Source organism: Lichenostomus cassidix, chromosome 1Aa (genome assembly GCF_008360975.1).
Source record: "Lichenostomus cassidix isolate B80296 chromosome 1Aa, HeHo_3.0, whole genome shotgun sequence".
NCBI lineage: Eukaryota > Metazoa > Chordata > Aves > Passeriformes > Meliphagidae > Lichenostomus > Lichenostomus cassidix.
In genome coordinates this window covers 46,920,150-46,948,144 of record NC_139480.1, presented here as the reverse complement: position 1 = coordinate 46,948,144, position 27,995 = coordinate 46,920,150, and the positions used below count along the sequence as shown (strand labels likewise).

At 37.2% G+C, this 27,995-nt stretch overlaps 1 protein-coding gene across 1 annotated transcript in view; it reads right to left on the bottom strand.

Annotated features, from left to right (window-relative positions):
- UBN2 (ubinuclein 2) overlaps positions 1 to 27,995 on the bottom strand; it is a 52,275-nt gene that overhangs the window by 10,774 nt on the left and 13,506 nt on the right. Inside the window, exons 4-15 of the mRNA XM_085048044.1 lie at positions 22,083 to 22,220; positions 20,777 to 20,889; positions 19,259 to 19,757; positions 15,641 to 15,711; positions 14,815 to 14,944; positions 13,342 to 13,460; positions 12,608 to 12,721; positions 11,143 to 11,286; positions 7,814 to 7,864; positions 6,398 to 6,440; positions 4,419 to 5,957; positions 252 to 498 (exon numbers count right to left, since the gene is read on the bottom strand). Coding sequence (XP_084904170.1) covers positions 252 to 498; positions 4,419 to 5,957; positions 6,398 to 6,440; positions 7,814 to 7,864; positions 11,143 to 11,286; positions 12,608 to 12,721; positions 13,342 to 13,460; positions 14,815 to 14,944; positions 15,641 to 15,711; positions 19,259 to 19,757; positions 20,777 to 20,889; positions 22,083 to 22,220 — 3,208 coding nt within the window. The remainder of the gene's footprint in view (positions 1 to 251; positions 499 to 4,418; positions 5,958 to 6,397; positions 6,441 to 7,813; positions 7,865 to 11,142; positions 11,287 to 12,607; positions 12,722 to 13,341; positions 13,461 to 14,814; positions 14,945 to 15,640; positions 15,712 to 19,258; positions 19,758 to 20,776; positions 20,890 to 22,082; positions 22,221 to 27,995) is intronic.

Genomic DNA, 27,995 nt, shown 5'->3' with positions numbered 1-27,995 from the left:
AAAAGCACATTCAAAACTAAACTATTCATACACTGTGAATATAACAACAAAGTCAAGCTTATCAAAGGTAATTTGTAACACTTAGGTAATTATGTAATGGAAGTTTTTACCAGTAAATGAATCACATTTACTCTACTGTAGGGATTTTCATGAACCAAATTTGAGTGTCTTAGAACTTTATTGCTTCCCTACTCCATTTCCATTTCAAGGATGCATCTTTCCTTATAGCACAGTGTGCTAACTGCACTCACTCTGAGTTAGGCTGTGGTGGAAAGCCGCTGAGGTAGATCCCGAGGTGGTTGTCGCTCCAGCTGTGTCCGTCCCAAAGCCAAGCAGCTCCAAGGGAAACTGGAAGGGCACAGTCACAGGAACAAGGCCACCCAGCATCCCAAAAGGAGTTAATGGTGCAGACGTCACGTTCTGACTGGTTACAGACAGGGGTGATGCCATGAGAGTCAGAGGTGAGGCGTTAGCCAGTAACGATGCTCCTGCTGTTGACTATACAAAAAAAAAGAAGCAAAAAAAAAAAAGCAGAAGTTCAAGATTTTTAAAGATTTGAGTTGTATTCCTTAAGGATATAAAAATCAACTATTCCCTGTTAAGTGTTGCTCTGTTGAGAAGTGTATTAAACTACTAATAAATATCCACTTATCCACCTAGGAGGTCTTCCCAGTGCTCATTTGCTAAGCAAGCACAATTATATCTCAGATTCAGACAGGACAGTATGATTCATTTATCATGTTTTTCTAATCAGCCTTACAGATAATTTCCTTGATCTCCTTTCTAATTATGCACAGGGTCTACAGTCACAACATAATGCAGTATCTTTTATTAGATTAATAATATGAAATTATCCAGTGTAGATCAGTAGTCCTTTACAAGTACAGCATTACTCCTTGCCCCTTTCCAAATCTGGCTCTTAACAGATCATTATTTCTAAAGAAGCTGCAGAGAAAACAATGAATTCTGAAAATTACGATTCATATGTGAGAACTCCCAAACTTAAGAAGTCAGGTTAGCAAAATGCAGACATACATATTTATGTAGAGGTGGCTTGTGCATGTCAGAGGAAAAGGCAAAGGAAAATAATCTCTCCACTCTAAATATATCAAAATGAAGTTAGACTCACTGTAGTTTTAAAATAAAAATGCAAAATGAGTCAGAACATTGTAGCTTCAACAGCTCCCAAATGACATTAATTCCTCTAACATTAGACCAGCTCATTCTTGTTTAACAATCTTTCCTTCACTACATATTCAGTGATTTCACATGCTAATGTTCAGTTCTCTAATTATCTACTACAAAACAGTTAATATAGAAAGCACTTTGCATCAGACTCCAACTCAGATATTGCAGTTATTTGAATTAAAAACATTCGGACTGAACAGGACTTCAAATTTGTGCAATTTTACATGTAAGCCTCAACCTACCCCAAAACTTAGAATCATTGTAATGAACATATAAGCTTAAAATGAAAATGACATTTCACTGAGCTCTGTAATAACAACTTAGGGAAAGGGCAAAGTGATGAAATCTCCTAGCATGGATAAAGTCCTCATTACCAATTTTGGTCTTAAGATGTTCCAATGAAAGCAGCTGAAGAATGGGCAGTTCCTTCTTAAGAAAAAAAAATTTTAAACAGTGACCCTGTAAAGTGCATTTACCTACACATCTGATGTTCCTAGCAAGTGCTAATATTGGTCATCTTAGAAGTGCCAACTTCTACAACATATTCTATCCCACAAGAAGAAAAGAATATAAACTATCAATGCACATGATTATTCTCTTTTGCCTTTAAAAGCACTGATTTCACAATAAGCTTATGTACAAAAAATGACAACTGTTCATTGTCTACATAACCTAGTAAAATGCAACAAAAGAAAAGCAGTAATGTTTTGCAACTGTGAATTTGTAAAATGCCTGAAAACAGAAATAAACTTTGTAAAGTGCTCTACCAAGATCTTGCTTACTCTCTCAAAAAGGAGGAGAGAGAAGTACAGTGAGGAAAAGAGCTACAGAACATGCCCTGAAGGAGCTGCAGTTCAGATGTTTATATTTAGTTCATAAAAGGGTTCATCCTGGTCATGCAGGCCTGAGTCATTAAGATCCTTACAAGCCTAAGCCAGATTCTGCTCAAGAATACTAATGGTAGGTAGACCTTTTTCAGAAAATCATACATGTACTCTTTGGCTTTGTGTCTTTAAAAATCTAACTTACTGTGAAGCTTCAGCAGGTGTAACCTTATATCTCAGTAAATAATTGTGTCAATCAGAAGTGGAAAGGAGGGAAACACTTCTTGGAAGCTTCCTAGTTAAGAACACCTTTATTAGCACCTGAAATCATCTAGTTTAATCTTCAGTGAAAGCAGACCAGAATATTATGATGAGCCAAATCAGGTACAATTCTCATCTTCTAACAGCATCTCAAACAGGAATTAAACCCCTAAGGCCTTGAAGGAAAGGAGATTCACTTTCAGTCTTACATGAAGTTTAAAGAGTAACTAACTCCTTAGTGCATTGTACCTAACAACTAGTCTGGAACCGATGTAGGTTCAGCAGCCAGCCATTATACCTTTATAACTAAATAAACCCTCTGTGATCACTAATATCTTTCCCTTCAGTGTACTTGAATAAGGAGCTAATTTAATTCTAATCTTTTTTTGAACGTACTCCACTGACTAAACTTCAAAGTGCACAGCAGCAGCAGCCTCATTCCATGGTTTATCTTTGCACCATTCTTCTGAACCATTTCTAGATTCAGAAAGTCAAAGTCATTTCTGAAGTGTCAAAAAAAAACTACATGGAAGGTCTCAATAATTATTTTAGTATCTAAATAATTAATATAAATACCATAGCTGATTGACCCCTTTCTACATACCAACACACCTTATTTTGCTGTATTGTAGTATGGGCTCATGTTATTCAGTTATTCACCACATATCCACTTTAGTGCAATAGGACTGTGGCCAAAACACATTTCATTACTCAGGTGATCAGTGTTTCAAAAAAAAAAAAAATTACTTGCCTTTAACTATAGGAGGATTTGCCAGAATTCAGCTCATCATCCAACACAACACTGCTTATTTTCCTTGTCCATCACCTTTAAGCACTACCACACCCATTTCACGTTTTCTTCTATATCACAGCAACTGTATCCACTGGATTCTGTTGACTGCACCAGGAAGAAACTACTCTCTTCCCAGTCCATTCCTTGTAGCCCTGTTTGTCTCCTCCAGGCACCTTCCAGAGTACTCAAACTGCACTGTACTCTGTTCAGCTCTTCTCCAGACCCTACGTGGCCACCTCACAGGCTGTGGATTTTTTTTCCATTCAAAGCACCCAGACTAAGTGAATGCTGTGTCAGAGCCTGCCAGACTTTTACTGCTGACTGATTCAGTACAGAAGGCTGAAAGACCATAGAAGTGTCTTGTAAAAATCATCTTCCTCCTGTTATTCAGCTGCATTAAGAACTCGATGGCAAGCTAAAGGATTATAAAACAGTGCCAGAAGTCGAGTATATGTCACTCCCATGCAACAGCAATGTGCACTGTTCAGAATAATACAAAGCTTTTCATTTGCTGTACACCAAGAATATAATTAACAGCAATACTACTTAAGTAGTGATGACTTCAGCACAGAAAGTAATAAAGAAATGAAAATATCTAATCATCTCAGTAATTAGGCATTCCCAGTAAGAAGAACACAATTTGGGAAAGCAGGTTGTCTTCTAGGTAAATAATAGGTTTGTACACTTTAGAACAACAGTATTTTCAAAATATTTGTTTTGTTTGATTTGTCTTATATCTAGTGATAATATAAGCTTTCAATTTCTGGGGTATTTATATATTAATAAGGTGTCTCATTCAGTTTGTCTAGATCCTCCAAAATAAAATACATTGTCACAAATGCCAAAAAAAAGTCCTTGCAAGTGTTAATTATAATTACAAGTCTTGAATTACTCAACCACAAGCAACGGAACTCTAGTTTTGAGGTTAATCATGAAGCCTGACAACAAATGTACGAAGACACCTTTTACATACCATCATCGTTACAAACATGTAAACATGCAAGAATACACAAATAATGCAATAAAATACCACATCCCCTGAAAATACGGTCACACAAAGCTTACCTTTTCTAGTGCTCTTAAAAGAAAAAAGTGAATTCTGTTCCACAGTATAGACCAACCAACAGTTTACAGTTTACAGTGTTCCACACTGATCCTTGCATTTCACATCAGCTGGAAATATCAATTCTTTAGTGTGACATAGTTTCATCAGTATCAGCACTATGCTTAGAAAGGTAAAAAATTAAATTGATGACATTTCCAAATCAAGATAAAATATATTAAGAATGTTTACAAACTAGATGTGCTAAATATTCATGTAAGACTCAAATGTAAACTCGTTAGATGCATACCTGCACGCTGGCTGCTACAACTGGAGACCCTGAGGCAGAAGATGGTCTGTGTGGAGTTGACAATTGTTTAGTAGCACCCTGTGTTCCACTTCCTGCTCCCCCAGACAGACTAGTCCTACTAGCTCCACTTGAGTTAAGGTTACTGCCTCTGCTGGCAGGTACATTCATTCCAACTCCACCCAGATTAGTTTTACCAACAGGTCCAGAAGGAGAAGAGTTGGGCAATTTTGAAGAAGCCTGAGGGTTCTTTGCAGGCTGAAGGCCTGAGGTGCGATTAGAGGACAGCAAATTCACTGTAGGACACTGCCTGCTGATATTTACACCACTGGTCTGTTTATGAAGGGGGTTGTTGCTGGAGTGACTACTCTGGGAAACTAGTGCACTTGAACTGGAAGAACTGGGTGTTGTTGCAGGCCTGGGGGATGAGGTGGACTTGGATGAAAATTTAGGTGATGCATTGGGCTTGGGCGTCACAGAGGGTTTAGATGAAGTGGGCTTGGGAGAGGCAGCAGGTTTGGGAGAGGCAGCCATGGAGAAGGGAGGCTTGAAACCCTGGGAAGAAACTTGTGACACCATAGCCTTGGCTAAATAGTTACTAGAGGTAGAGGTGCTGGATGTTGTCCGAGAAACCAGTGGGTGAGACACTTGAGAGCCACTTCCGGATGAGGGATTAGACAAAGGCAGGCGATATACTACAGATTTATCTTGAGCCTTGATGACTGGTGATGAACAAGACAGTTTGGGATTGCTACTCAATTTCACCACAGGATTGGTCTGTGATTTACTAATAGTTGCTTGTAAAGGAGATACGTATTTCTGCTGTACAGCTGAATGCTGGTGCACCTTTGTCACTTGTGATGTTGAGGAAGTACCACCTTGAGCCTCAGCAGATGATACCAAGATATTAGCATCCTTGGTTCTTTGAGAGGAGGTGGAAATAGCTGCTTGAGTCTTAGAGGAAGAAACATGAGTCTGAGAAGAGGAGGAAGCAGCTTGGATCTGACTTGACCTCTGTAGTCCTTGCTGAAGTAGTTTGGCTGGCAAAGGCTCTAAGGAAACCTTGGGATTTTGAATTGAAGATCCAGCAATAAGGCCTGAAGAGATACCAGTGTGAACTAAGTCCTGGGGTTTCTTTGGTACTGGCCCTGTGTGACCAGCAATAAGACTTGATGAATGGGATGTTTGAGAGGGCTCTACTTTCTTTGAAGTTGCCAGGGGCAACTTACTCATAATGCTTGCTAGTTTCTCTTCCCTCAGCCCAGGGCGAGGTCTGGATGTTGGTGTGTCTATGGTGGACCCAAGAGGTGATCCCTTGGCACCATTATTGATAACTGCCAGAGCATCAGAAATAGAGTCCAGTGAGGGTGGGTGGAAAGAGAGGTCTTCATCCAGTGAGTCATCCAAGCAGATCGTCTCCGGAGCTGGTGTGCAGCTAGAGCTGGCTGGGGTGCACACAGCTGCACTGGAACCCAGTACAGCAGCACAACCTGAATTGACTGAAGACATACAGGTTTTCTGCTCTTTTTTTGGACTGGAGTCCTGAAAATGAAGGGATAGGAAAAGTCAGGTTTAATAGTCTTTCTGGGATAGATTTAAGGTCATCTTTCATGTAGCACTTTTATTATGTAAATTCAGACAAACCAAAGATGTACTGCCTCCTTCCAACCACACTGTTTTCCAGTATTGCCAAATTTAATACAAACTGAAAACACACACAGCACACATTCAAAGATGTGAAACTTCATTGGAACTAATACCTTTTCATAGTCAGTTTTCAAAAAACCAATACAGCCTTAAGTGACAAAGCTGTAGAGAAGTATTTTGTACTACATTCTTTAAAGTAATGCACCACCAAGTCAATAAGCATTGCCTGACAGAAACCTTCTGCAAGAATTTCACGATCAGAGGCAGAAACAGGTCATATCAAATGGTTATATGGGCCATTAAGTGGATATTCAGATATCTAAAAAGGCTTTTACCTTCACTTTGGGTTTAGGGGCCAGAATCACCTTCTTCTTTGCCCTAAAAAAGAAGGGATAAATGTGCATAAGAAGACCAAAAAAAATGCAAGTCATTTTCATTTTAAGTGTTACCCTGATTATATCCCAGTAACTAGAATGATGACTACAGGAGTCCAGCTTTAATAATAAAATGTCCTTGAAATGAAAAATGGTTTAAAATACAGGGGGAAAGAAAAATAGCACACTTTCAATTCATTTTTTGGTCATGTATCTCTATGTAAGTTAGTTGCAAAATCAACTGAATTGCTCATATAACCTGACATATAGATCAAGATATATCCAGAGAGCTGCTTTTACTTTTGATTTAGAGGAACTTCAAAATATCAATTAATTTCAGCCTCTCAATATTATGAGTTTGTCTACTTAGCAGAGCTTTGTCTACACTGAAGTCATCAAGAACAGTGATATCATTTCACTTTTTATGCTGACATTTTTGTCGCTGAGGAAGATGCTTCCTATTTGCATTTATTTCAAACCAGATAAAAACAGTTGTTTCTTCCCCCCCCACAAAAGTGGTTTGTTGCTTATCAACTGTTAAAACAGTTGTATCTGTTTGTTGCAAGAAGTCATTTAGCAAACTGTCAGATTTTCTTTTGCAATGTACATAAACTGCAGTTATGCAGGTAAGGACAGCATTAAGGATTATTAGTCATCAGCTTCAATGTAGAGGTTCAGCATTTCACACTTTATTTCTTCAAGGGGAATCAACATATTTACATCTCAGAGGCAATTTCTGATCTTTTCCTAAGCAACTATAAATACATCTGGGTAAAAAAAGACTTTACTGTAGGTGGACCATGACTCAGACTTGCTATTATGTAGAAAAATATCCTATGTTAATCATATTTATCATAAAAGTTGCAATTAGAGCATTATTCCAAGTCATAATAATTTATTTGAATTCTGACTGAGTGTGCACAGCTCCTGAGAGGCACACAGTATTGTCTGAAAATGAAGATGATAAAATCCCACTAAGATACACAGACTTCTGGGATTAGAGGTATTTACGAGGAAAAGAAGAAAGCAGGAAGTACGGCAGTCTGAGCTCAGTTTAATATTCTGAATGTCAAAGTTTAGGCAGTGTCTAATGCTTTGAAATGCTTTGAGTAAAAGGCATTAATTCAAGAATTAATATCTCCTGGAGTTATCTAGCCACTTCACAAGCAAGTTAAATTGTAATGCCACAAGAACATTACAGTTATATGCCTAAACTAAAGCATTAAAAAAAGATTATAAACATCACTGTAAATATCTTCAAACAAATCCCAAAACACCTCCCTTTCCTTCCCCCTGTCCAAAAGAGGTAGCATGAAGGTAAGAAAAGATGCTATGCACAACCTAAAGATCTTAGCAAGTTGTCACTATTATACTCACGGAGCAGAAGTGAGGTGATTGTGAACACTTCGGCTTTCCTTAAAAAGCATCCTAAAAAAGAGTGGTGAGAAAAGAAACACAAAGTGATTCTACAGCAACGACCATCAAATACACAAATATCCTTTGGTTTTCAGAACTGCCCTTTGATTATCTGTCCCAAAGGAGCTAGTCATTAGTTTGTTTGTATTGCTGCCATGATATAGGTCTTGGCATCCATACACAGAAGAATGCTAAAAAAAGTAGTAATTCACATTTATGCTCAAAATACCTCAGTAAATGGCCAAAAAAAAAAAAAAAAAAAAAAAAAAAAAAAAAAAAATCAATGTAAGAATATTACTTCCTTCCATTGGACAGAAGAAATACACTTTGAATGCTCTCTCCTCAAAGCCTAATGAAATATTTAAAATATAAAATAAAGGATTATTGTAAACTCTTCACACTACATATCCAACACACTGATCATAGGTTTGGGTTTGTGGTTTTTAATTTCTTGTGGGTATTTTTTTTTAAAGCACAGAATATAGTAGCCAAGCTTGTTTCTGATTTTCTTCAATACTTTTAGTAATGCAAAAACTTTAGTGGAAGAAAAACTTTACGCTATTGTGTATAATTTCTCTGACTTCAATTACACTGGACTTGTACATATATTATTACTAGAGAGCCAAGGAATGGCAAGAGCCAGTATGACAAATCTCAACACTTCACATGTTTTTATTCAATGTTTTCAGCTCCTGAGTCGACAAGTACAAAGTGAGAATGATTGCTGTCCTGTACCTATCCTACACCTTGCTATTCAAATGCAGCTATAAATAGACAATTAATGAAAACTTGGTTCCCTTCCTTGTTTCCAGAGAGGCAAACTAGAGCAGGCAACATTTTCTGCCATCACATTGACACTGACATCATAAACAGCTGTTTAAACAAGACCTTTTTACCACTGATAATACAACCTGCAGAGCTGCAATAATTATGAAAAATTCAAGTATCCACAAATATCATATCTAATAAGAAAACGCTGACATCCTCTCATTGCAGTTCATTGCCTTACTTCTCACATTCTACTTCCAGCTTCATTTTCACATTTTCTTCACCATACTGACCTCTAAATTTGTTTTACATTGTTCTGTCAGAGACTGCTGAATGCCTATGAAGATCATCATGGAGTAAAACCAACATTCCTTGTTAGATGTTTAATGTGCCACCTCACAACCTACATGGCTTCTCCAGAATATTTCTCTCCCCACCTCCTTCGTGGTGCTTTTTCAATTCCTTAATCTTTTTAATTTGGAAATGAAAATCCAAAATTAACCAGAGACCCCAGTAATTTTTAGCATCATCTTTCAAGGTTAAAGACAAAAGTATAAGTGCTACAAAAGTACAGAAACCACAGACATGGAATAAAGACAGGACAGAGCAGTATAGGAGGTCCCTTCCAACCTTAACAATCCTATGATTCTGTAATTCCCAGTTAGGATTGATATCTTACCTTTTGCTTCTTTATGAAGCTATGAGAAACATTAAATACAGTTAACTTTGAAATTGCAAGAAATTTTTCCTCTAGGCTGAACCCACAAAGTTCTGGTACTGTAGACCTATTCTGATTACTGACAATTCCTCATGAAATACATAGTCAGTAGATCAATTTTAGCAATAAATATCTGGGTTTTTTTCATCAAGTTGATATAGATCCTTTTCACTTGAGGTCACATATAAAAAGGAAAAATTATAAGCCTTCAGCATGATAATCCCTATGCTAACATCCCAACAAAATGAGCATCCAGAATATGAATTATGTGCCATATTAGGAGTTGCCACTACAAGACTCCAGGAAATACACTTGCTTTTCCTCTTTTCATGCATAACTGTCTGCTTATAAATTATTATACATCACTTCCTTAACAGAAAGCAGGGAAGTGTCTCCCAGTAGATACAGGACAATTTGTAAATCATTATGGCACTAAAATTACCTAGTTAGTAAATGAAGTCTCACTGGTCAACAGGACATTATGATCTGTCACCTCTTGGGGTTTGTTGGTGGTTTTTGTTTGTTTGGGTGGGGCTTTTTTTTTGGTTGGTTGGTTTTCGTCTTTTTTTGTTGAAACCAATTATATCAATAGTTTAAAAGCTCACTGAAATTTTCAGCACACTTATCAAATGGAGAGGTGGTAACCATATGTTTTATGGCTTTCCAATAAAAAGTTTTAACATGCTTCACTTCTATGTATTCTTGAATAATCTCACACTATCTCTTGACTATTTCTCCTCTATCAGTGTTCTTCATATCTTCCATTCTTAAACTAAACTGGGATTCTCTGTCTCATCTAATTCCATAAAATTTTCATAACAGATAACATCTCACTCATCAGCATACTTCCTATAGAAAAACTGAAGTCATTGAACAAAAATAAGTCAGCTGTATGCCAGTGTGAAACTTCATTTGTTCCTTTCTTAACTATTTCACCAGCTATTTCTACACTGGCTATTCTAAGAAATAACTCAGTACAGTTATTTTTACAACTTGATACAGATTTGACTAAAATCAAAGTATTCTTGAGCAAGTTGCTTAGTATTGTTGCATCATTCAGCTTTTACAATCAGATAGAGATTTGATGGGAAATTGTCTTTTGCAGTGAGTGCTACAGAAAGAACTCAGACCAAACCATTTGAAATCTCTGCCAAATCTCTATGTCACAACAGTTTACTATTGTTCTGATTTTACTTCTCCCTCTCTTTTGTGTGGTTATTTCTCCTTACGTCAGCAAGAAGCAAGTGCAGAAACTGGTGTATTTTTAACTGCTGAATCACAGAGCATCCCAATTGCAAACAAGAAATAGAGAGCAAAAGCCTTAAGTCTTTTGTGAACACTGCTTTTGAAATTCTAGCTTAAAATTTTAAGGCCTGTGTGAGCAGTCTGATAATGCAGTGTTACAACATACATGCAAAACTGCTTTCTAGATCACTGTCAATTCCTATATCACATAAAGAACTTCTCAAGCTGTTACCCTCCCACCTCATATTTCTCCTCAAACAAAGCATCATGCTTCATGCTGTGTTAGGAGCTTCAGGAAATTCAGTCTCTAGGAGATGAGAAAAGCAAATAGTTCTTCAGGGAAACAGTGGGTTTTTTCACTCTCAGGCTTACAAACAAGACAGAAAATTCATTTTAGAAAAACAAATGTTTTTCTAAAATTATTCCCAGCTTCACAAACATACTTTTAAGTTCCAACGAATATCAATAGTACATGGTTGAGTCAAATGTAAGACAATAAATAGGAACTAAAGGAACAGTTAACACCAAAATGAATAGATACTTAAAGCAGGTATCTTACCTTGCCTGCATCCAGCCTTTAGGCCAAAGTGGTTTCACTTCTGTTTCCATAAAGGTTTTGAGGTAATCTTCAGCAGACTGACTTCTATTTGGCTCTAGCTCATAACATCCCAGCTTGATCTTGACAAGGTTACACAATAGAGACCTGCAAAAAGAAACAAATAAATATATTGAAACACACAATCCTTTCAAAAGCTTGGCAGAAAAAGGCTAAGAAATGGAAGCTGCTGTCCACTGATAGTTGTAGGATGTGCTCAGTTCCAACTGTGGTTTTTGGAAGTTTGTACGGCACAAGTTTGCTATTACAAACTGGTACGATCTACATTGTCACTTCTCCGTTTCCAACAGACCCTATTGCTCTTGTTTTCATCCTACTATCATCTTATACTTTGTTTTACATTCTCCTTGTGGTTTTGTCACAGTTGGGACATCTCCTCTCACTTTCCTCACAGTGACCTCTCCTTTATCTCAAATGAACTGAAATACATTCTACACTGGGTACTTCAACAGAGGATTCTTTCTGACAGGGATTTTGTCCTTTACTGTTCTTAAAAACATAAAAAGTACACACAATTAAGTAATGTCAGCCTTTCAGAGCCTCTTGAATGAAAAAAGCAACAGATTTAAATATATCTCCCCTTCAGGTCAGTCAAAGCAATATTGCTTGTACATATTTCATGACACTTTCTTCCCTGTTGTCTTTGCATACTAATAAGACTCATCGAGAGAAGCCCACCAGCCCCTTTTAGTAGAATATATATATATGTATATACACACATGTACTGAAATTGTCTTACATCTTGCATGAGAAATTACTCATTTAGAAGGGTCTGCCTGCTTCAAAGTCTCAATTATTTAAATAATAATCTCAATTTTCAGAAAGATCTGTTCTAGGAAACAACTCTAATAACCGATCACTTCAGGTAAGAATCTGTGCTACTCTTGGGAGATAACGAAGAATGTGTGTTCAGAGGGAATAGAAGGGGTTAAGAATAATGCACTCTGGTTGGTGCTCTGCCCAAGGATTGGGAGGTTTGCCAAATCAGCATCACCCATCTTGATGGCCTGTCCTCCTGGGGCAGAAATCTCTAGTGCTCATTGGTGTTTTGTGACATATTCCTAGAAAGGTGGAAAGCAGTTATAACTCTGCTTACACATCTGTTCTTTGCCTAAAGAAGCTCAAAGTCCTGAAGTCAGAAAATCCTCATGTATTTGGATAAAGCACAAAAATAAGCAGTGAAACTTGAAAGGGATGGACATTAGACGATCCTGCCATTTGAGCTAAAGAAGGTGTTTCACCACTACAGAATTCCAGTCTGCCTATTTAACACCAACATTCTTTAAAACTTCAAGGTGTGATTCTGGGAAAAATTATTTATTCAACAGTATCATGTAATAACATCCTCTTGGAGATCCCTTTATAAAGTCAGTGAAAATTCTCTGTGGAAAAGGGAATTTTGTCTTACCTCACTGTGTCATCCCAGTGAAACTTCTTTCTGGGTCCAACGACCCTCTTTCCAGGTTTTTCATCATCATCTTCCTCTGATCCATTTTTCTCTCGTTCATCTTCTGCTTGCAACCTACAGTTTGACAAATTATTTTCTTTATAGCTATACTACACAGACAAAATATTCCATTGTAAAAGGACTGTCATTCTAGGTGTTATGAGGAAAATAACCCACAGAGGACCTGTTTTCAGATTTTTTGCTATACTTGCTAAAAGGATAAATGGTTTAATCGCCCTCTCCCTACTGCTTTACAAGTCTCAACACACTGTACAGTGCTTTCACTGATGCCCCTATAAGCTTCATGCAGTGCCTCTACTGGGAAGTGGTAGGATGCTTATCAAACTTATAGTCCAAGACTAAAATGAGTCAACTATGATGGGAACAATTACAATGAACAAGAACAAAATATACCAATAACCTGAACACATCATCCTCCATTAATCCACCATTTTACGGATTGACCAGTAATCCTTCAGATTATTTTTTCTATCAAGACCTGTCTCAGTTAATGGAATTTCTCTGGTGTTAGATGATAACATCACTTACACAGAATTAAGTATTTTGTACAATTCAAAACAGAGACACCTGTAAACTGGAGTTGAGTGACTTTCTGAGCTAAGGGAGTAAACAACATGGATACAAACTTCCAGCTGGGCTCTGAACAGGCATGCACAGCCTGCAGAATAACCTACTTGGCATTCTTGGCTTGATTGCGGGCCTGACAGTCCTCTTGATACTTGCATAACTGTTCAGGCATGACGTTACTGACAGCCAGTTTCAGCTTCTGCAATGGCTCTCTCAAGCGGTCATCCTGTGCAAGGAGAAACACCAAAACAGATCTAAGTTAGATCTAAAATAAAGAGCATTTCAGATAGTTTCATGAAAATTTCCAGACCACTCCTAAGGTAACATTCCCAGTACTATTTATGGACTGCAATAGACATATTCTACATGGCACTCGAATCCTGTTAGGGGCAACAGCATTATATAAATGCACATACTTCTCACATAAGTTTTGAGACCAGAAACAACAAAAGATAGCCACAGGGAAATATCATGAATATCCCAAAACAGTATGGTATGATTGCCTTGAATAATGCTTTCACATTAAAGTGGGGAAGGGAAAAAAACCTGAGGGGGAAGAAGTGAGAAAATGACCGATCAATATCTGAACACTTGCAAATAAATACCCTATGAATCAGGTCTCCAAAAATTCTGTGGTATAAAAGCATCCTAGGGGATGAACAAAATACAAATACATATTGTATTATTGGAATATTAGATTGTTATTACAGGCAATTTACGTACCTGAAAGGTAAGGACTGTGTATTTAGATTTGTCTCCAAATATTAAGAACTTCAAATATTAAGGTAATATACTATACACTTCACTACATTTTAAATTCTCTTCCTATATCTTCTAACTTTACATTATTTTTAACTGCTTATTGAAAAGATCTAGAATATTCTGTTATGTTTATCTGCTTAGAAATAGCATTTGTTGCTTTATCAGCAAGTTCTGAGATCTCTGCATTCATCTTCAGATCCTCTGCAGGATTTAGTCCTGGATTTTATCTAAAGAATCTGATCAGGGTACTTCAGGTCACAGAAGTACAATTTTATTCAAGAATGAACTATGTTATTCAACATGAAAACAATCTTCAAGAGAAAAGCAACTGAAAATGGCATACAAGATATTTGTAAGACCTAGTCACAAGGGGAAATTTGCACAAATAATACAGGCTGGGTTATCTATTATCCATCTAGCCTTTTTTCTTGACACAAAGGTGAATACTAAAGTACATCCTTTTGGCCTGCCATAACCATTATTCCTCTAGCTTTCTAATTCTGCTACTTTGACATGTACCCTGTGACTACAATAATAATCAATGATGACAGCAGAAACACTCCTTCATAGCCTGTGCCCAGCTCTCAAGATGAAAGCACTTCATTCTCAAATAAAGACTCTGAAATACTTAAAATATTTGTTCCTAATGTAGTGACAATACCAGGTATTTGGAAAGAAGCTTTTAAACCTATCTAGCAACTGATCCAAAATACTTTGCTTTATTTGAGACTGTGTGGCTACTGCTCTACTCTGCTGCATTCAGTTCTCCTTGCTGCCACCTAATTGACTCCTGCTGGAGCTCATCTCCCTGTCATTACCTGGACATTGAGGTGCAGCTTCTTCAGGCGCTTGATCAACGTGTCCTTATTGCAGGGCACAAAAGCCTCCAGGTGAGAGTAAACTCCATTGCGCATGGCAGGATTTACCTCCTGTAACTGCAGCTCAATACTGACAAACAAACGGGAGACAGTCAGTCAGAGATGCTCCAAGGTAAAGAGGACAACTGAACAAAAAGCTAAGGAAGCTCTGGAAGCATAGCATATTCTAGCTATGCATACTATAAATAGCAGCTTTAGACATTTTCAGATAATTTTTTTTTATAAAAGGAAGAAGTCTTAATCGATGGCAAGAAGCCATCCATGTATGTGTTTGTCCAGCAATGTTGGACACTCATTCAAATTTAGTTTACACCCACCACAGCAAATCAAAACTGATACGCTTTTGACTGCTACAGTCTTCTAGAGATTACTTTTGTTTCTCAGAATATCAACACAGAACTTTCTATATTAAACATTTAGTTGAAGATTACAGAGAAAAAAATCTGGCATTTTCCCTCATGAAAGCTGAAGGTGTTTTGAGTTACAAAAGTGGGAGACAGGAGCAAATAACAGCAATTTTGTTCAATTTCACACATGAAGTCAAGGACCAGGGCACTACAAAACATTTTACACTGGATAAAGACAGACAGTCATGACAGGAATCGTATTCATATATAAATCTCTTTAGCTAATAACTAGCTTAGACTGATCTACCTTCATTGACTTTTAAGGGCTTTGTTGGAACAACCTCAATAATACTTCCTCTTCTGTACTTTTCCTTTCACCCCCTTTCCAAAAAGGGAAGGTTCTACAGATAAGCACTTACTCCAGAAGAATATTATTCATGTCTTGTGTGAAAAACTTCTTCCTGCCTTCTTCATCAAACATCTTGGCAGCCTGGAAATACAACAAAAAAAGAGCATCCAAGTTCATAAGAGTATTTTGTCCAACAATCTTTGCATGTTTACTTTTACAGCCATATCATATTCTTATTTCCCAGATAACATTATTTGGAAAAGAATAAAGAAAACCAAGCTATACTCAGCTGTTTAGGGAAAAAGTGAGGATTGTTAATCTTATACTCAAATATACACACCTTGCTCTAGGGCAAACCATCATTCTGTTTAGGATCTGCCTGGATCACTGATGTTAACACATTCATCTTTTGAATAACCATTAAGAAAATGGTAGATGTTTTATTACCTCACCATCAACAACATTCTACTACCATTGCTTTAAAAAGAGGAGCATTGTTTGACAGGTCAAGAAGACAAGAGCATTAACTAACACATTTCTACTTCATCTTTTTCTACCTGTTATGTGCCTCATCCAGTTACATCTTCCCAGCTTTCTTAGATCTCTCTCAAACCTTCACTGCCATTTCTACAACAGGATTATGTATGCTAGATGAATACCTCATCCCTCTTTTCTGCTGCTGTCCAGCACTCTTGCCATCTTTAGACTGTATCTCTAGTTTTGTCTGGTCTCTTCCTGAGTCTGGTTGAGGGGGAAAAGAGCTTTATATACATATTTCATTAGAAGTTTTACTGATCTCACAGGAATTCCCATGCAGAATCCCTTTATCTTTTTTCTTATCGTCTAGATTTTTTTTTGCAAAAGGAATGACAGCTTACAGAAAAAAGCCAATTCCCTGTACCATTCTACAAAAATCAGTAAGAACCTTTCTCTAGTGTATGTCTACTCTGCAGGTTTTTAGAAGTTGAGAAAAAAAGAGCCCCACTTCAAGAGGCTTTTTGTCATCTTACATGTTGGCATTTGGACCAGACAGCGATATCTAGAGGAGGTAGAAAATGGTATGCACAAGAAAAGTAGGCAAGTGTGGTACCATTATAGTGAATGACAAAAATTAGAGGCAGCCAACCGGCTATGAGGCTGAATATTCAAATAGTTAAGAATCTTTAATTATGTCTTAAAAAAAAAAGTGACTTGCAACAACACAGCTAAAAGCTACAAATAAATGCAACTGTTAACATGATTAAAATAATTTATTACTATTAGATACTTACTGTTCTTGCTCTTTGTAACTGACCCATTTAAGTTTGAAAGAAAAATACTTTCTAAAAATTGTGAACTTTACACTGCCCAGGAAAACAGTGTGATACTCTGTCAAAGCCACAATGTAGCCCATTGTCTGAATGCTTTATCACTTCAGTCATTGAACACTGATACTGCAGTTTTAAGTTCCTGCAAGGACTGCATTCCACTCACTGTTTTCTACCATATATTCAGCTGCTGAGAGGATGGGACTATCTGTTTAAGAATACTGAAGTATTTGTCCTGCTAAAAAAATTAGAAAGGTTATAGATGCTTGCAAGGGATAGGCTACCAAAAAGACAAGTCACAAAGCCTTAAATCCAGTACCTTTACGCCTAATTAACACAAGGATGAGAGTCTCTTCTGGTTTATATAAAGCAGAAGGAAAAATATGCTTTGACATTTTGGTCCCAGGTAGACCTTAAAAGGCAATTCCAGCATTATACGATCGTGTTGGACAGCATTGCTGGCTTTTAAAGAGAGCAACACTGGCAGCTTCAAAAATTTCAACACTAACTATGGTTGGGGCTTTTTTTCCATAGAGATTATCTTGACAGTGACCTTCAAAACAGAAAAAAGCCCTTTCATTGACTTTCCTGCTTGTGTACAATACTCAAGTACCAGTACTCAACTACCAGCTTTCTGTCATGGTAGCTCAGAATAGTCCACTCACAGAACTAGAACACAATTATCTACCAAAGGAAGTCAGAAAGTTTTTATTGCCTTTAGTCAGTGGCTTTTTGGTTTTTTTCAATATAATATATATTACTCCATTCATATATACTCCATATGCTCAACTGATATATAATACTCCATCCATGAAACACAGACTCCTTCCTACGGCTTCATAAACTCTTCTTTGTCCAGAGCTCAAAAGGGCTCTAAAAGCTGTGAGTCTGGTAAATGTTTGACAAGACCCATTTACTTTTAGTGCTTTTTAGAAGATGTCTAATTGCAATTTACAGGAGGTATGGAAATTGCAATCTTTAAGCCAACATACAGCCTAGCTGCTCCCCAAGTGTAAGGGGAAACTTAGGCTTGTTCTGTACAGCCAGGAAGCTTTCAGAGGACTGTCAAAATGGGAGACAGAAGAGTTCCCACCTGGTCTATCAGAAGGTGTCCCTGCACACAGCAGAGAGGATTGGACTGGATGATTTTAAAGGGCTCTTCCAGCCCAAACCATTTTATGATTCTATGAGGAGTTACTGTTTTCCAAGAGCCACTGAATCAAAGATGTCTCCCAAGTGGCTGGGGATTGTTATCCAATGGAGCAACATGAATTAACTTGGGGCAGATCACTAACACTTCCTGACTTTTGGCCTAATCCAGTTCTGCAGTTTTGCTAGAAGCTTATTGTTGATTCATAGCAAAATTAACCTGCACACTGAAAGGTAGACAGAAGCTCTCTCACTTCAGTAAATTCCTTGGTGGTATTTAGCTTGGTATGTTTAAAAATAAATAGGAAAACTAGAAGACATTTCCGTACAGGTAAGAGCAAAACAAGCTTTGCATTTGTTTAAATTATTTCTTTTTTGTCCAAAACAGGTAGTAACTTGAAGTGCTTTTTCAAAACTTACCCTGAGTTAAGGAAAAGCTACACTTTTTTCTAAGTAAGGAAAAGCTGCACTTTATTCTAAGTAAGGAAAAGCTTTAATATCATAACCTGAACAAACAACAAATTTATTCTCAACTTAGGGTAACATCCACAACTGAAACAAGGAGTATATAATACCTTAATAGGTCTGATCCCTTTCAGTAACTTACTGGAATATTTGTAACTTCTTGATTTAATACCTTTAATCTCATTTTTGAGAAGTTTGGACTCCATTCTAACATTCCACAAGAAAAAGTTCTGTTTTGTGGTTGGTTTTTTTTTTGTAGTTGGGTGGTGGTTTCTGGTTTTGGTGGCTTTTTTAATTTGGGAGTTTTTTTTCCCTTTTTTTTGACTGGCAAGTCAAAGCCAAAAAAATGAATACATGGATTTGTAAGCTGCCATCATATTTCAGATTACCTCTTCCAAACTAAGAAAACACCGTTTTCGTCACTAATAATTCAAGTTGGAATAACACTTCATCAACTAATAATTCAAGTTGAAGGAACGCTGGTATTTCCATAACAGAGAAAACCCCATAAACAAATAAACAAACAAGTTATTGTACACAGAAGGTTTAGAAAACCTTGTTTCCCCTGTGAAACAAACACTGCTTGAATAACTGACTTGCACCATGTCTGCCCATTTTCATCTGAGCATAAACACAGCCATTAACATCAGTTCTTCATTTTTACAGTTTCAGCAAGAAATTCAAGGATGACACCCAAGGTCCTAATTGTTCTTCCTCGTTCTCTCAGATCCTTGAATGCAATCCACTACCAGCGAATTCATACTTACTGTTCGAAGGTCTCCAATGCGCTTTTCAAGTAGCACAGGCAGACCTTCTGGGAGGGCAGGCACCTGCTTGGGTGTCATGACCTGAGAGGTGTAGGTTGCCTGAGTGACATTTCCATTTTCTCCTGACAGCTCAGAGACTGGGCTGCCATCAGAAGTGCCATCAAGCAACTTGTCAAAGTCAATGTCTCCCAGTATCTCCAGGGCACTTTCAGTTTCTTGCAGGAGCTCAGGTTCGTTTGTGCTACCAAAAATGGAGAGGACAGGATCACTGATCCTAAGATTCAAGTCAGAGATATCATTTCCTGCACTGAGAGAGGAGGAAGGAATTTTACTAGGGGTAGAGGTTGCAACAGTCACTGGAGGTTTTGGACTAGGTTCTTTCTTCCTCATGGCTTCCTTCTCCTTTTGAAATTTACGGATCATGGCAGCCAGAGAGAGCGAATCTTTATACAATTTCTTTTTCTTCTTCTCAGACTTGTGTGAATTTAAGGCCATTACTCTGTAGAGGAAAGAAAACTTTCATTAGCATGCATGTGACCTTTGAGGCCTTAGTAACCTTTAACAACAAAACTCAAAGTTTATACAATTAAAAATTATCAGGGGGAAGAAGCAAGTATTTTGTCCTTCCATCTTCAGACTATTTTATCAATTACCATAAACATGATTACATGCTCTCCAACTGATTTGTTTTGCTAAGTTTTGTACACATTAAGGCAAAGGTTATTTAATTTTGACTTCTTAATTAAGAAATTGAATTAAGCTGGCACAACTTAAAACTCACAGCAGATTTCTGATACTAAAATACTTGAACGTGCCTCTCAAGGCTCCTAAATAGTGGCAGGTTGCCTGTACACCATGTACTTTAAAAAAATTCTTTTCATTGTTAAGAATTTTTAAATGCAGGCTCAACATCTATATGCTATTAAACAGAATTTCCCACCAGTTTGTCATCCTGATGAAAAATAAGATCAATAAATTTTCAATATTCAATGTGAATATTCACAGTTAAGACAACTTCCACTCAATTATAGTTTTCTAGAATCCAGTTTAAAAAACCCACTACCTTAATCCTTCTATGTTAGCCACAGAACTCAGGAAAGCACACACACACAAAGTCAGTAAGAAATATGTAGAAGAATAATTAAACTACATTTACAGCATTCCAGATTACAAACAAAGAGATAGGAAGAAAATTATTTTTCATTAGAAGATATAATTCTTAGTGCTATCTTAGACGTTGGATAGGACACTGATGGATTATGCTATTCATAACACTCAAAATTTCTGTTGTTTGTCTTTCCTTATTACTCCTTGTTCAAAATTTCAGGGGGCATAAACTAGCCTGTAGGACTGAGTCATACAAAAACCCTACACAAATTCTGGAACAAAATCTAGAAGGTATTAATTACAATTTAAAAGCTTATTCAAAAGAGCTGTAATAATCTTGCTTTGGCACACAGTCTTGATGCCAAACCTCAAAGATAATTCAAGGGTTCCTACAGAGAAAAATAAACCTACCCCAACTGCTTAGGAACTTTCATTTTCCGAGGCTTCTTCTCCTTTTCTGTCCCTTCATCTTTTCGCTTGCGTTTCTTCATTCCACGATCTTCACTTTCTTTTAACTTTGCTATCTAGAAGAGAGATCAAATAAAGGACAATGATTCTTCCACCCTGAAGGACTTCTACATCAAGAAACAAGTAGTTTTCTTTACACCTTCCAATTCAGAGCCAGGAAAAACATCTCAATGTGTGTGCAGGCAAATAGTACAATGGATTCCTAGCAGCAACTGCAGTTACTGAGAAGTGTTATTCATTAATCATTTTTAACAGTTATTGAATTTAGAGTTTTCAGTAAGAGAGTAAGATACATGCAGACTGCTGCCCAGCCAGTATGAGCAATGACCACCTTGGAAGACTGAGTCCCCCCACCTCCTTCTGCTGCCACAGCTTCACTGCTGACTATGAAGTTCCACAGCATTGAACATCTCTGCTGGCCAGTACAGACCAGCTGCCTCCCCTCCCAAGTTCTTGCTGATCCTGAGATTACCTGAGGGTGCAGGGTAGGGAAAAAGACAGCCTCCACGCTGTGCAAACATTAACCAGCAATAGGCAAAACTTTGGTGTAGTTATCAACACTTATTTTAGCCACAAATCCAAACCACAGCATCATGCAGGCTGCTAGAAAGAAAGTTAACTGCATCCCAGTCAGAGTCAACACAAGAACCTTAAAATTATGTTAAATTTAAGGAGTCATAGAGCAGGAAAGGATAGCAGGAAGCAGAAAGTTCTCAGAATGGCATGCAACTTGGGAATGTCATATTGCAATTATGTTTGCATTGACTGTAACTTGTCAAAGTTTATAGAACAGCATGCTGTTTGTAAAGATTGTATGTATTTTCATTTAGCTAGCTATGCATGAAGTTTATTTTAACAGGTAAATTTAAGTGTTATTCTCAATATTAGGAACTATTTCAAATCAAGCAAGTTTTGTGCAAAATCATAAGAGCAGTATTGATGAATTTAAGGTTTCATCTCATATAACAAAGTTATTACAAAATTACAGAATCATCTGTCAATTCAAGATGGGAGGACCCAGTTTATTAGGCTGCCTAAACATATGCTTACAACACTGGACAGCCTGTGGACATCCTGAGTTAGTTACTGAATGCTAGCACATGAGCCACAAAACAGAAAATGCAGTAAAACAGTTCCATGCATCATCCTGCTTTTGGACTCTTTATCTGAACCCTTCTAAGTGTATCAAGTATTGCCAATGTCCACCTGGCTTCTAGATCTGTATAAAAGCCTAATGAAAATCACTCACCTTAGGTGGCCTATGTTTTTTGTCTTCTGCAAAGTCTTCATCCTCTGACTCAGATGCCTGGCGAAACTGCAGTGTACCAGTATTGATATAAAACCCTCCATATTTGGTTGTCAGGGATGCAGGAACCAATTCATCGTACTGGGCAGGAAAAGGAAGATGAACTTATCAGCATTTCTTAACAAACTAAACATGTAGATCATTCACCACTCCCTATACATGAAAAAATATATAACAATTCACAGCACCGCTTCCTCTAATAGAAACAGGATAACAATTCTATTGAAACTTACTGGCTGAGGCAGAGAATATTAATATCACAGAGTATACTTTCAACCTTCAAAACAATACCCTTTTTTTTTGAAAACAGGATTACAGCATTAAAAATACTGCTTTCTGAAGGTAACTCTGATCACAGCACCCTGCTCAAAAACCTACTTCTCTTAAAAGGCTCCCTGAAATTTTCTTTTGTTAAAAATGCTACCCAGACATGACAAACTTAACCATGGTATCTGTTACCTTATCTCCAATTTTAGGTGTTTAATACAACATTGCCTTTTACACAAATACCACAATACCAGGACTTGTTTCATTTAAAGGCAAACACTCTCAACTCTGTTCAGACAATTTTAAAACCATAAAATGTTTCAAATGCTTATAAACACTTTATTTGGAAAAGTCCTTAGTATTTATGAATAAATTTCCAAGTTAGAATTCTAAAGCTGAATCTCAAAAATGTTGAAATCCAAAGACATAGAAAAAACGATCAATTATCAGCATAGTGGATGACAATAGTAATTCTATTATTACATGATCAGTAGCCTCCATGCCATGTAAATTATACTGAAGATCAAGTGGTTTAAGAACTGACAACTACAGGCTACCAAAAACTTTTAAACAGGAAGAAAAATTATCCAAAAGAGTAAAACAGTAAATGTGTACTTCAACAAGGAAGCTGGAGAAAGAGACTGGAGACCTTTGTGGGGATTTAATCTGAGTTAGTAGTTAGAAACTTCTGACTCATCACCTTTTATCTTCCTGGAACAGAGAGGTTAACAAGCAGTACAGAAAGACAAAATGGGAAAGGAAAAGTGGTGACAGCATTTATAAAGTACCCTAAAATTATATGAAAAGCTAGTGCAAGAAAGTGAGAGAATATATTAATTGGACAAAATGAAAGTGAAGTGGCTCAACAGTAGACTTGTTATTCAAGTTGTTATTCAGGAAGACCATGCAAGACTTCAGGAAGACTTGTTATTCAGGAAGACCATGCAAAGTAAACTTGAGAGTGGAGGTTTTTTAAGAATTTCAGAGAAAACTCATATTTTTTTCCCACAGCTCTCAGAAACAGCATCATTATGTAACAGCATTCATAACAGCAAGAAAAAATTAAAGGAGAGAAAAGAAATTATTATCCACAGTGCTTAATAGACAGATCAGACATTTCCCATTTGAGCTGACAGGGTGTGAACTGAATTGGCAAGGCTGGGGCAGTAAAGGATCAAAACTGAAGAACAGAGTTTGCAGAGTTAGAAGGAAAAAGCACAGAGTCAAAGCTGGGACCATTATCATATGAAGCAAAAGCAAACATAGTAAAGGCTTAGATGCAGAGCAGTACAGGAAGGCCTGGGTAACACACAGGTAAGGATTAAAGACAATCCACAAATGAGGAAGTAATGAATCACAGCAAATTATTTGAATGATCAGCACGCTGTGTGGCACAGACCCATCGGAACAAGGCAACAAGAAAGACAGAATTAATTAAAAATACAATGTATTCCATAATAGTCAACAGGCAAGTAAGATTAGCAAAATGTGGATGTATTAACTAAGCAAGCAGCTGAGGTTTCAACAGCTTCTGTTGAGGACTATGAATTTAGGGAGGCTTTCAAAGACCTTTCTGACATTCAGTTCCTCTTAACCCTTGAATAAGACTACTTTCCTTTACCAAAACGTTTTTACCCTGAGCCTACTGAACAAGGTATAACTGCAACTCAATGTGTCACTTTAGACAAAGAGGCCTGCAGACCACAGTGTAGCTAGCACCCTCCTCTTTGAGCTAAGCTTACTATTTTCTAGTGCCCTAACTGAACAAAAAATGAGAATGTTTGTATAAGGTATTAGCAACAGAGATTAAGCTTCATTTTGAAGTGCTTCCAGGACTCAGTTAAAGGGAACATGGCTCTTGCAAATTCTAAATCTTCTCATGAATTGTTTTCAAGACCTTTGCTGTGCACTGTTTTTCTCTATGTATAAAATCACACATTATCTTACGAACAAAAGTAAGTTTAAAGCCTTTTATTGTGTTCTGCTCTTCCTTACACATTTCATGTGTGGAATCAAAAAATCTCAGACCTACAAACAGATAGGACTTGATTGACTCCTGTGAACACAGCTTTGTCCTAAGACTGATTATGAAATCATTCTGCAGATAATGAAATAACACTGATATACTCTGACCATCTAAAAGCAGGTCCATATGTAAGTTATTTTGAACTATTGTTCTTCTTACATTACAAAATAATATAAGTTATTTTGAACTATTGTTCTTGAGCTATCTACTACACTTTTAGTGCCATTAATCTAAAAAATGTTTTGGTATGAAAGATAACTTAGCTTTTAAAAAAAAAATCAGTTAACTGGTTTCAACTTCATCACTGTACCAAGAACAGTGAAATTTTATGGATTATACTAATTTAATTCTGAAATCCAGACCCACAGCAGTATCTTATATTGTCTACTCTTATGTCCAGGTATTTTGACCACAATCCTCAGATATTCTACTGTGATCCTCCTCCTCATTCACCTCCCTTCCAGACAACAACCTCCAAAATTAAACATACGATAGTTTTTCAACACTACTGTACTAAGTCCTGGAAATTAGATTTGGTGCAAACATGTCTTGAGTGTTTCAACAAATGAAGCTTATTATTTGTTGTGAAAGAGATATTTAGCTAGAAGGTAGGCAGGGACAATTTGTTCCTTGTTTAGTTTATTTTTGTGGTAGCTCTAGCCAGCTTGGGGTGGAGGGAACTGTTTTGTTTTGATCATCAGTAGCCCACTGAAAAAAGCCAAGCTGAAATTATGTCAAATGTAGATGCTTCAGTGAAATAGACTAAATATCCACACAGTTCACTACACACTTCAAAGATACTTCAAACAGAGGGTTGACTGATCTCTATGCTTCTTCAAGATGCAAAGAACTGTGCACTCTTTGACTTTGCCATCATTTATAGCTAAGTTTTCAAACTAAACCATGAAACTATCTTTCAAAACATACAGCATAATAAAACCTACAATGAAATCCTGAACAAGGTTAAGGGGGAACAATACATTGCTTTGCTAATCCACGGAGACATCAGAAAGCAAGCACAAAGAGCTTTCCTGTGACAAAGGTTCCTCTTCCAAAATGCACAGGCAAGTTGGTGGGTTTGTTTGTTTTTCTTTTAACCCTGGGGAAAAGGACAGCTGGCAGAGCCCAACAGAATAAAAGCATAACAGATTATAAAAGATATAATACTTGGCCCAGGCTACTCTCATAGGAAAATCCTGGTTTAGTAAACCAGGATATTGTAATCTGTCAGCCTACCAGAGCACCTTGAGAGAAGTACCAATGCATATCTATTGTCCTGTTTTGTTCCCATCTCAACGAACATTTTTCATACCTTTCCACCAGCCATCAGAGTTGGGCTGTCAGCTTAAGTGACCTTCAGTGCAAAGAGATTACATTCTTACCACCTTGAAAACATTTCAGCCTAAGCTATAAAATGTATGACCAGTCACGTGACCACTTTTATCTGTTCAACTCAATTCTTTCAGAGCTTGAGCTCTGACCCTGACCTACAATGAAAATCTAGTTCAGTGTTAAATAATTATGTAATATATTACTTAATCTCTTCAGGTTTCATGTTACAGAACTACTAGAAGATTCTGTAGGAAAAAAGTTATACTTTCCTTTTCCCCTTATTTAACATGAAGAGCAGACTTTCCATATGAGACACTTAAGACAAATGCTCTTACCAAAGATCTATTATTTTGGCATATTATAAACCTCCCTTTGTATTATATTAATAATCATATTGTTTGTATTGTATTTTTTGGGAAACACTTAAGTTCACTGTGCAGCTTAAACAAATTCATCTACTCATAGAACAGCTGATCTCAGGCCATGACCTACCCCTCTAGTAGCTCAGATTACTTTGAAAAGTAATTTTGTGCTCTTCAAAAAAAGTAAATCTAGGAAAAAGCAGGAAGTTGCTGTAACCATTATTATTTCCTTCTCCTACAAATTTAAACAGTGGCACTACAAAGGCCAGATACAAGTTTCAGGTTTTTTCAAGTAGCTATGCAGGTGCTGAATTTTCAGTTTATTCAGTTTATTCTTATTTTTTCCTTAAAAAGAGTATGACCTTTTGCAGAAGGAGCACAGAAATATTATTATTGCTTTAACAAACATCAGATGTGCTCTGTAAATTCAACTACCTTTGTTCCTCTAGCCATATTGTTCTTCTATCTGCATCTATTTGTTTGATACCCCACTTTGTAACTTGATATATTTTGGGGTGAGGAGGATAAAAAGCAAAGGATCTCAGAACTGAAACCTGCCCTTGTACTCACTCAAGTGCACACAACACATCATGGGCCAGCCTGCAGATCTCCCCCTGCAGAGAAGTGGGAAGCATGCAAGTTGTGTTATTGAAGGTGACATGGTGCACTCAGCTAAGCGAGCACTGCTCCCCAAGCACACAACTTCCCAGCCTGGGCAAAGTGACAATGAACAAGGAAGACAGTACTAATATAAACACACAAATCCACAGCCAGTGAAACAGTTGGCAAGTGAACAGCTCATAAACAGAAGCTTTAATGCACCCTCATGTAATTCAGTGTGGATGAGGTTTGTGACTGAGGTCCACAGAGGCAGTCTTTTCCAGATGAAAAATGCCACAGTGTTCAATTTCTCTCAATACACCATCAAAATATGTTTAATATGGATCCTAGAGTGTTTTTCTGTATATGCCTCTAACATTTGCAGGCTGATAGCTTGGTTGTTTTGTTAGGTTTTTTTGAGAGACAGTGATCTTTCTAAAGCAACACCACTCCTTTCCATAGTTATGCATAAAACAAACTCCTTGGACTAGTAAGAATGAGAGAACAATATCAGGTTGGCCTGAAACTACATCTGGCCCAGAACCTCACCAAAATGATAAAAATTTCCATTGACACACTGAGATGTCATTCCCTGAAGAGATACTATTCTCACTGGGAAAAAGTTTCTCAGATATTCAAGAGTCTCTTGCACAACAACCTTATAGGACACCCCCCAGCTTCAGGTTTTAGGGGCAGCCAGGGTAGAAGAGGATATTCATCTACCATACCTTTTTAAGTCTGGAGATTACAAGATGAAGACAAATTTATCTGGAAATGTGACAATGGTGTATCATGACAGAATTTCTGCAGAGACCAAGCCCTTAAATTATGCAAAGTGTTCTAGGGAACCAAGATAGAAAAAGAGCAATATTTTTAACAATGAGTCCAGAATTACTAAAACCAACACAAAATCTTTGAAAGGTTGTCTTTAAGATGATCTGAGCTCTTGAGGCAAAATGTAGCTGAAGTAAGTTCTTCCTCCAAGCTGAAGTACCTGTTTTGGAAAAACTTTCCTTGTATGAGAAACCATTGACAAACTGATTTTCTCTAGTGAGCAGCACAGGAGTCTTCACATCAGTGTTTAGACGGCTACTGTAGAACCATGAATATAGCAGACTAGGTCAAATATTTACAAAGGGACCTGGATGTCCAAAAAACTGAACTGCCTGCTTCCCTTGGCATTCACGTTTTGCTTCAATTCCTGCCAGTGTGGCTACCTGGTACCACAGCTTCAAAAGAGACTGCTTACAGATTTCTAGGTCAATGGTT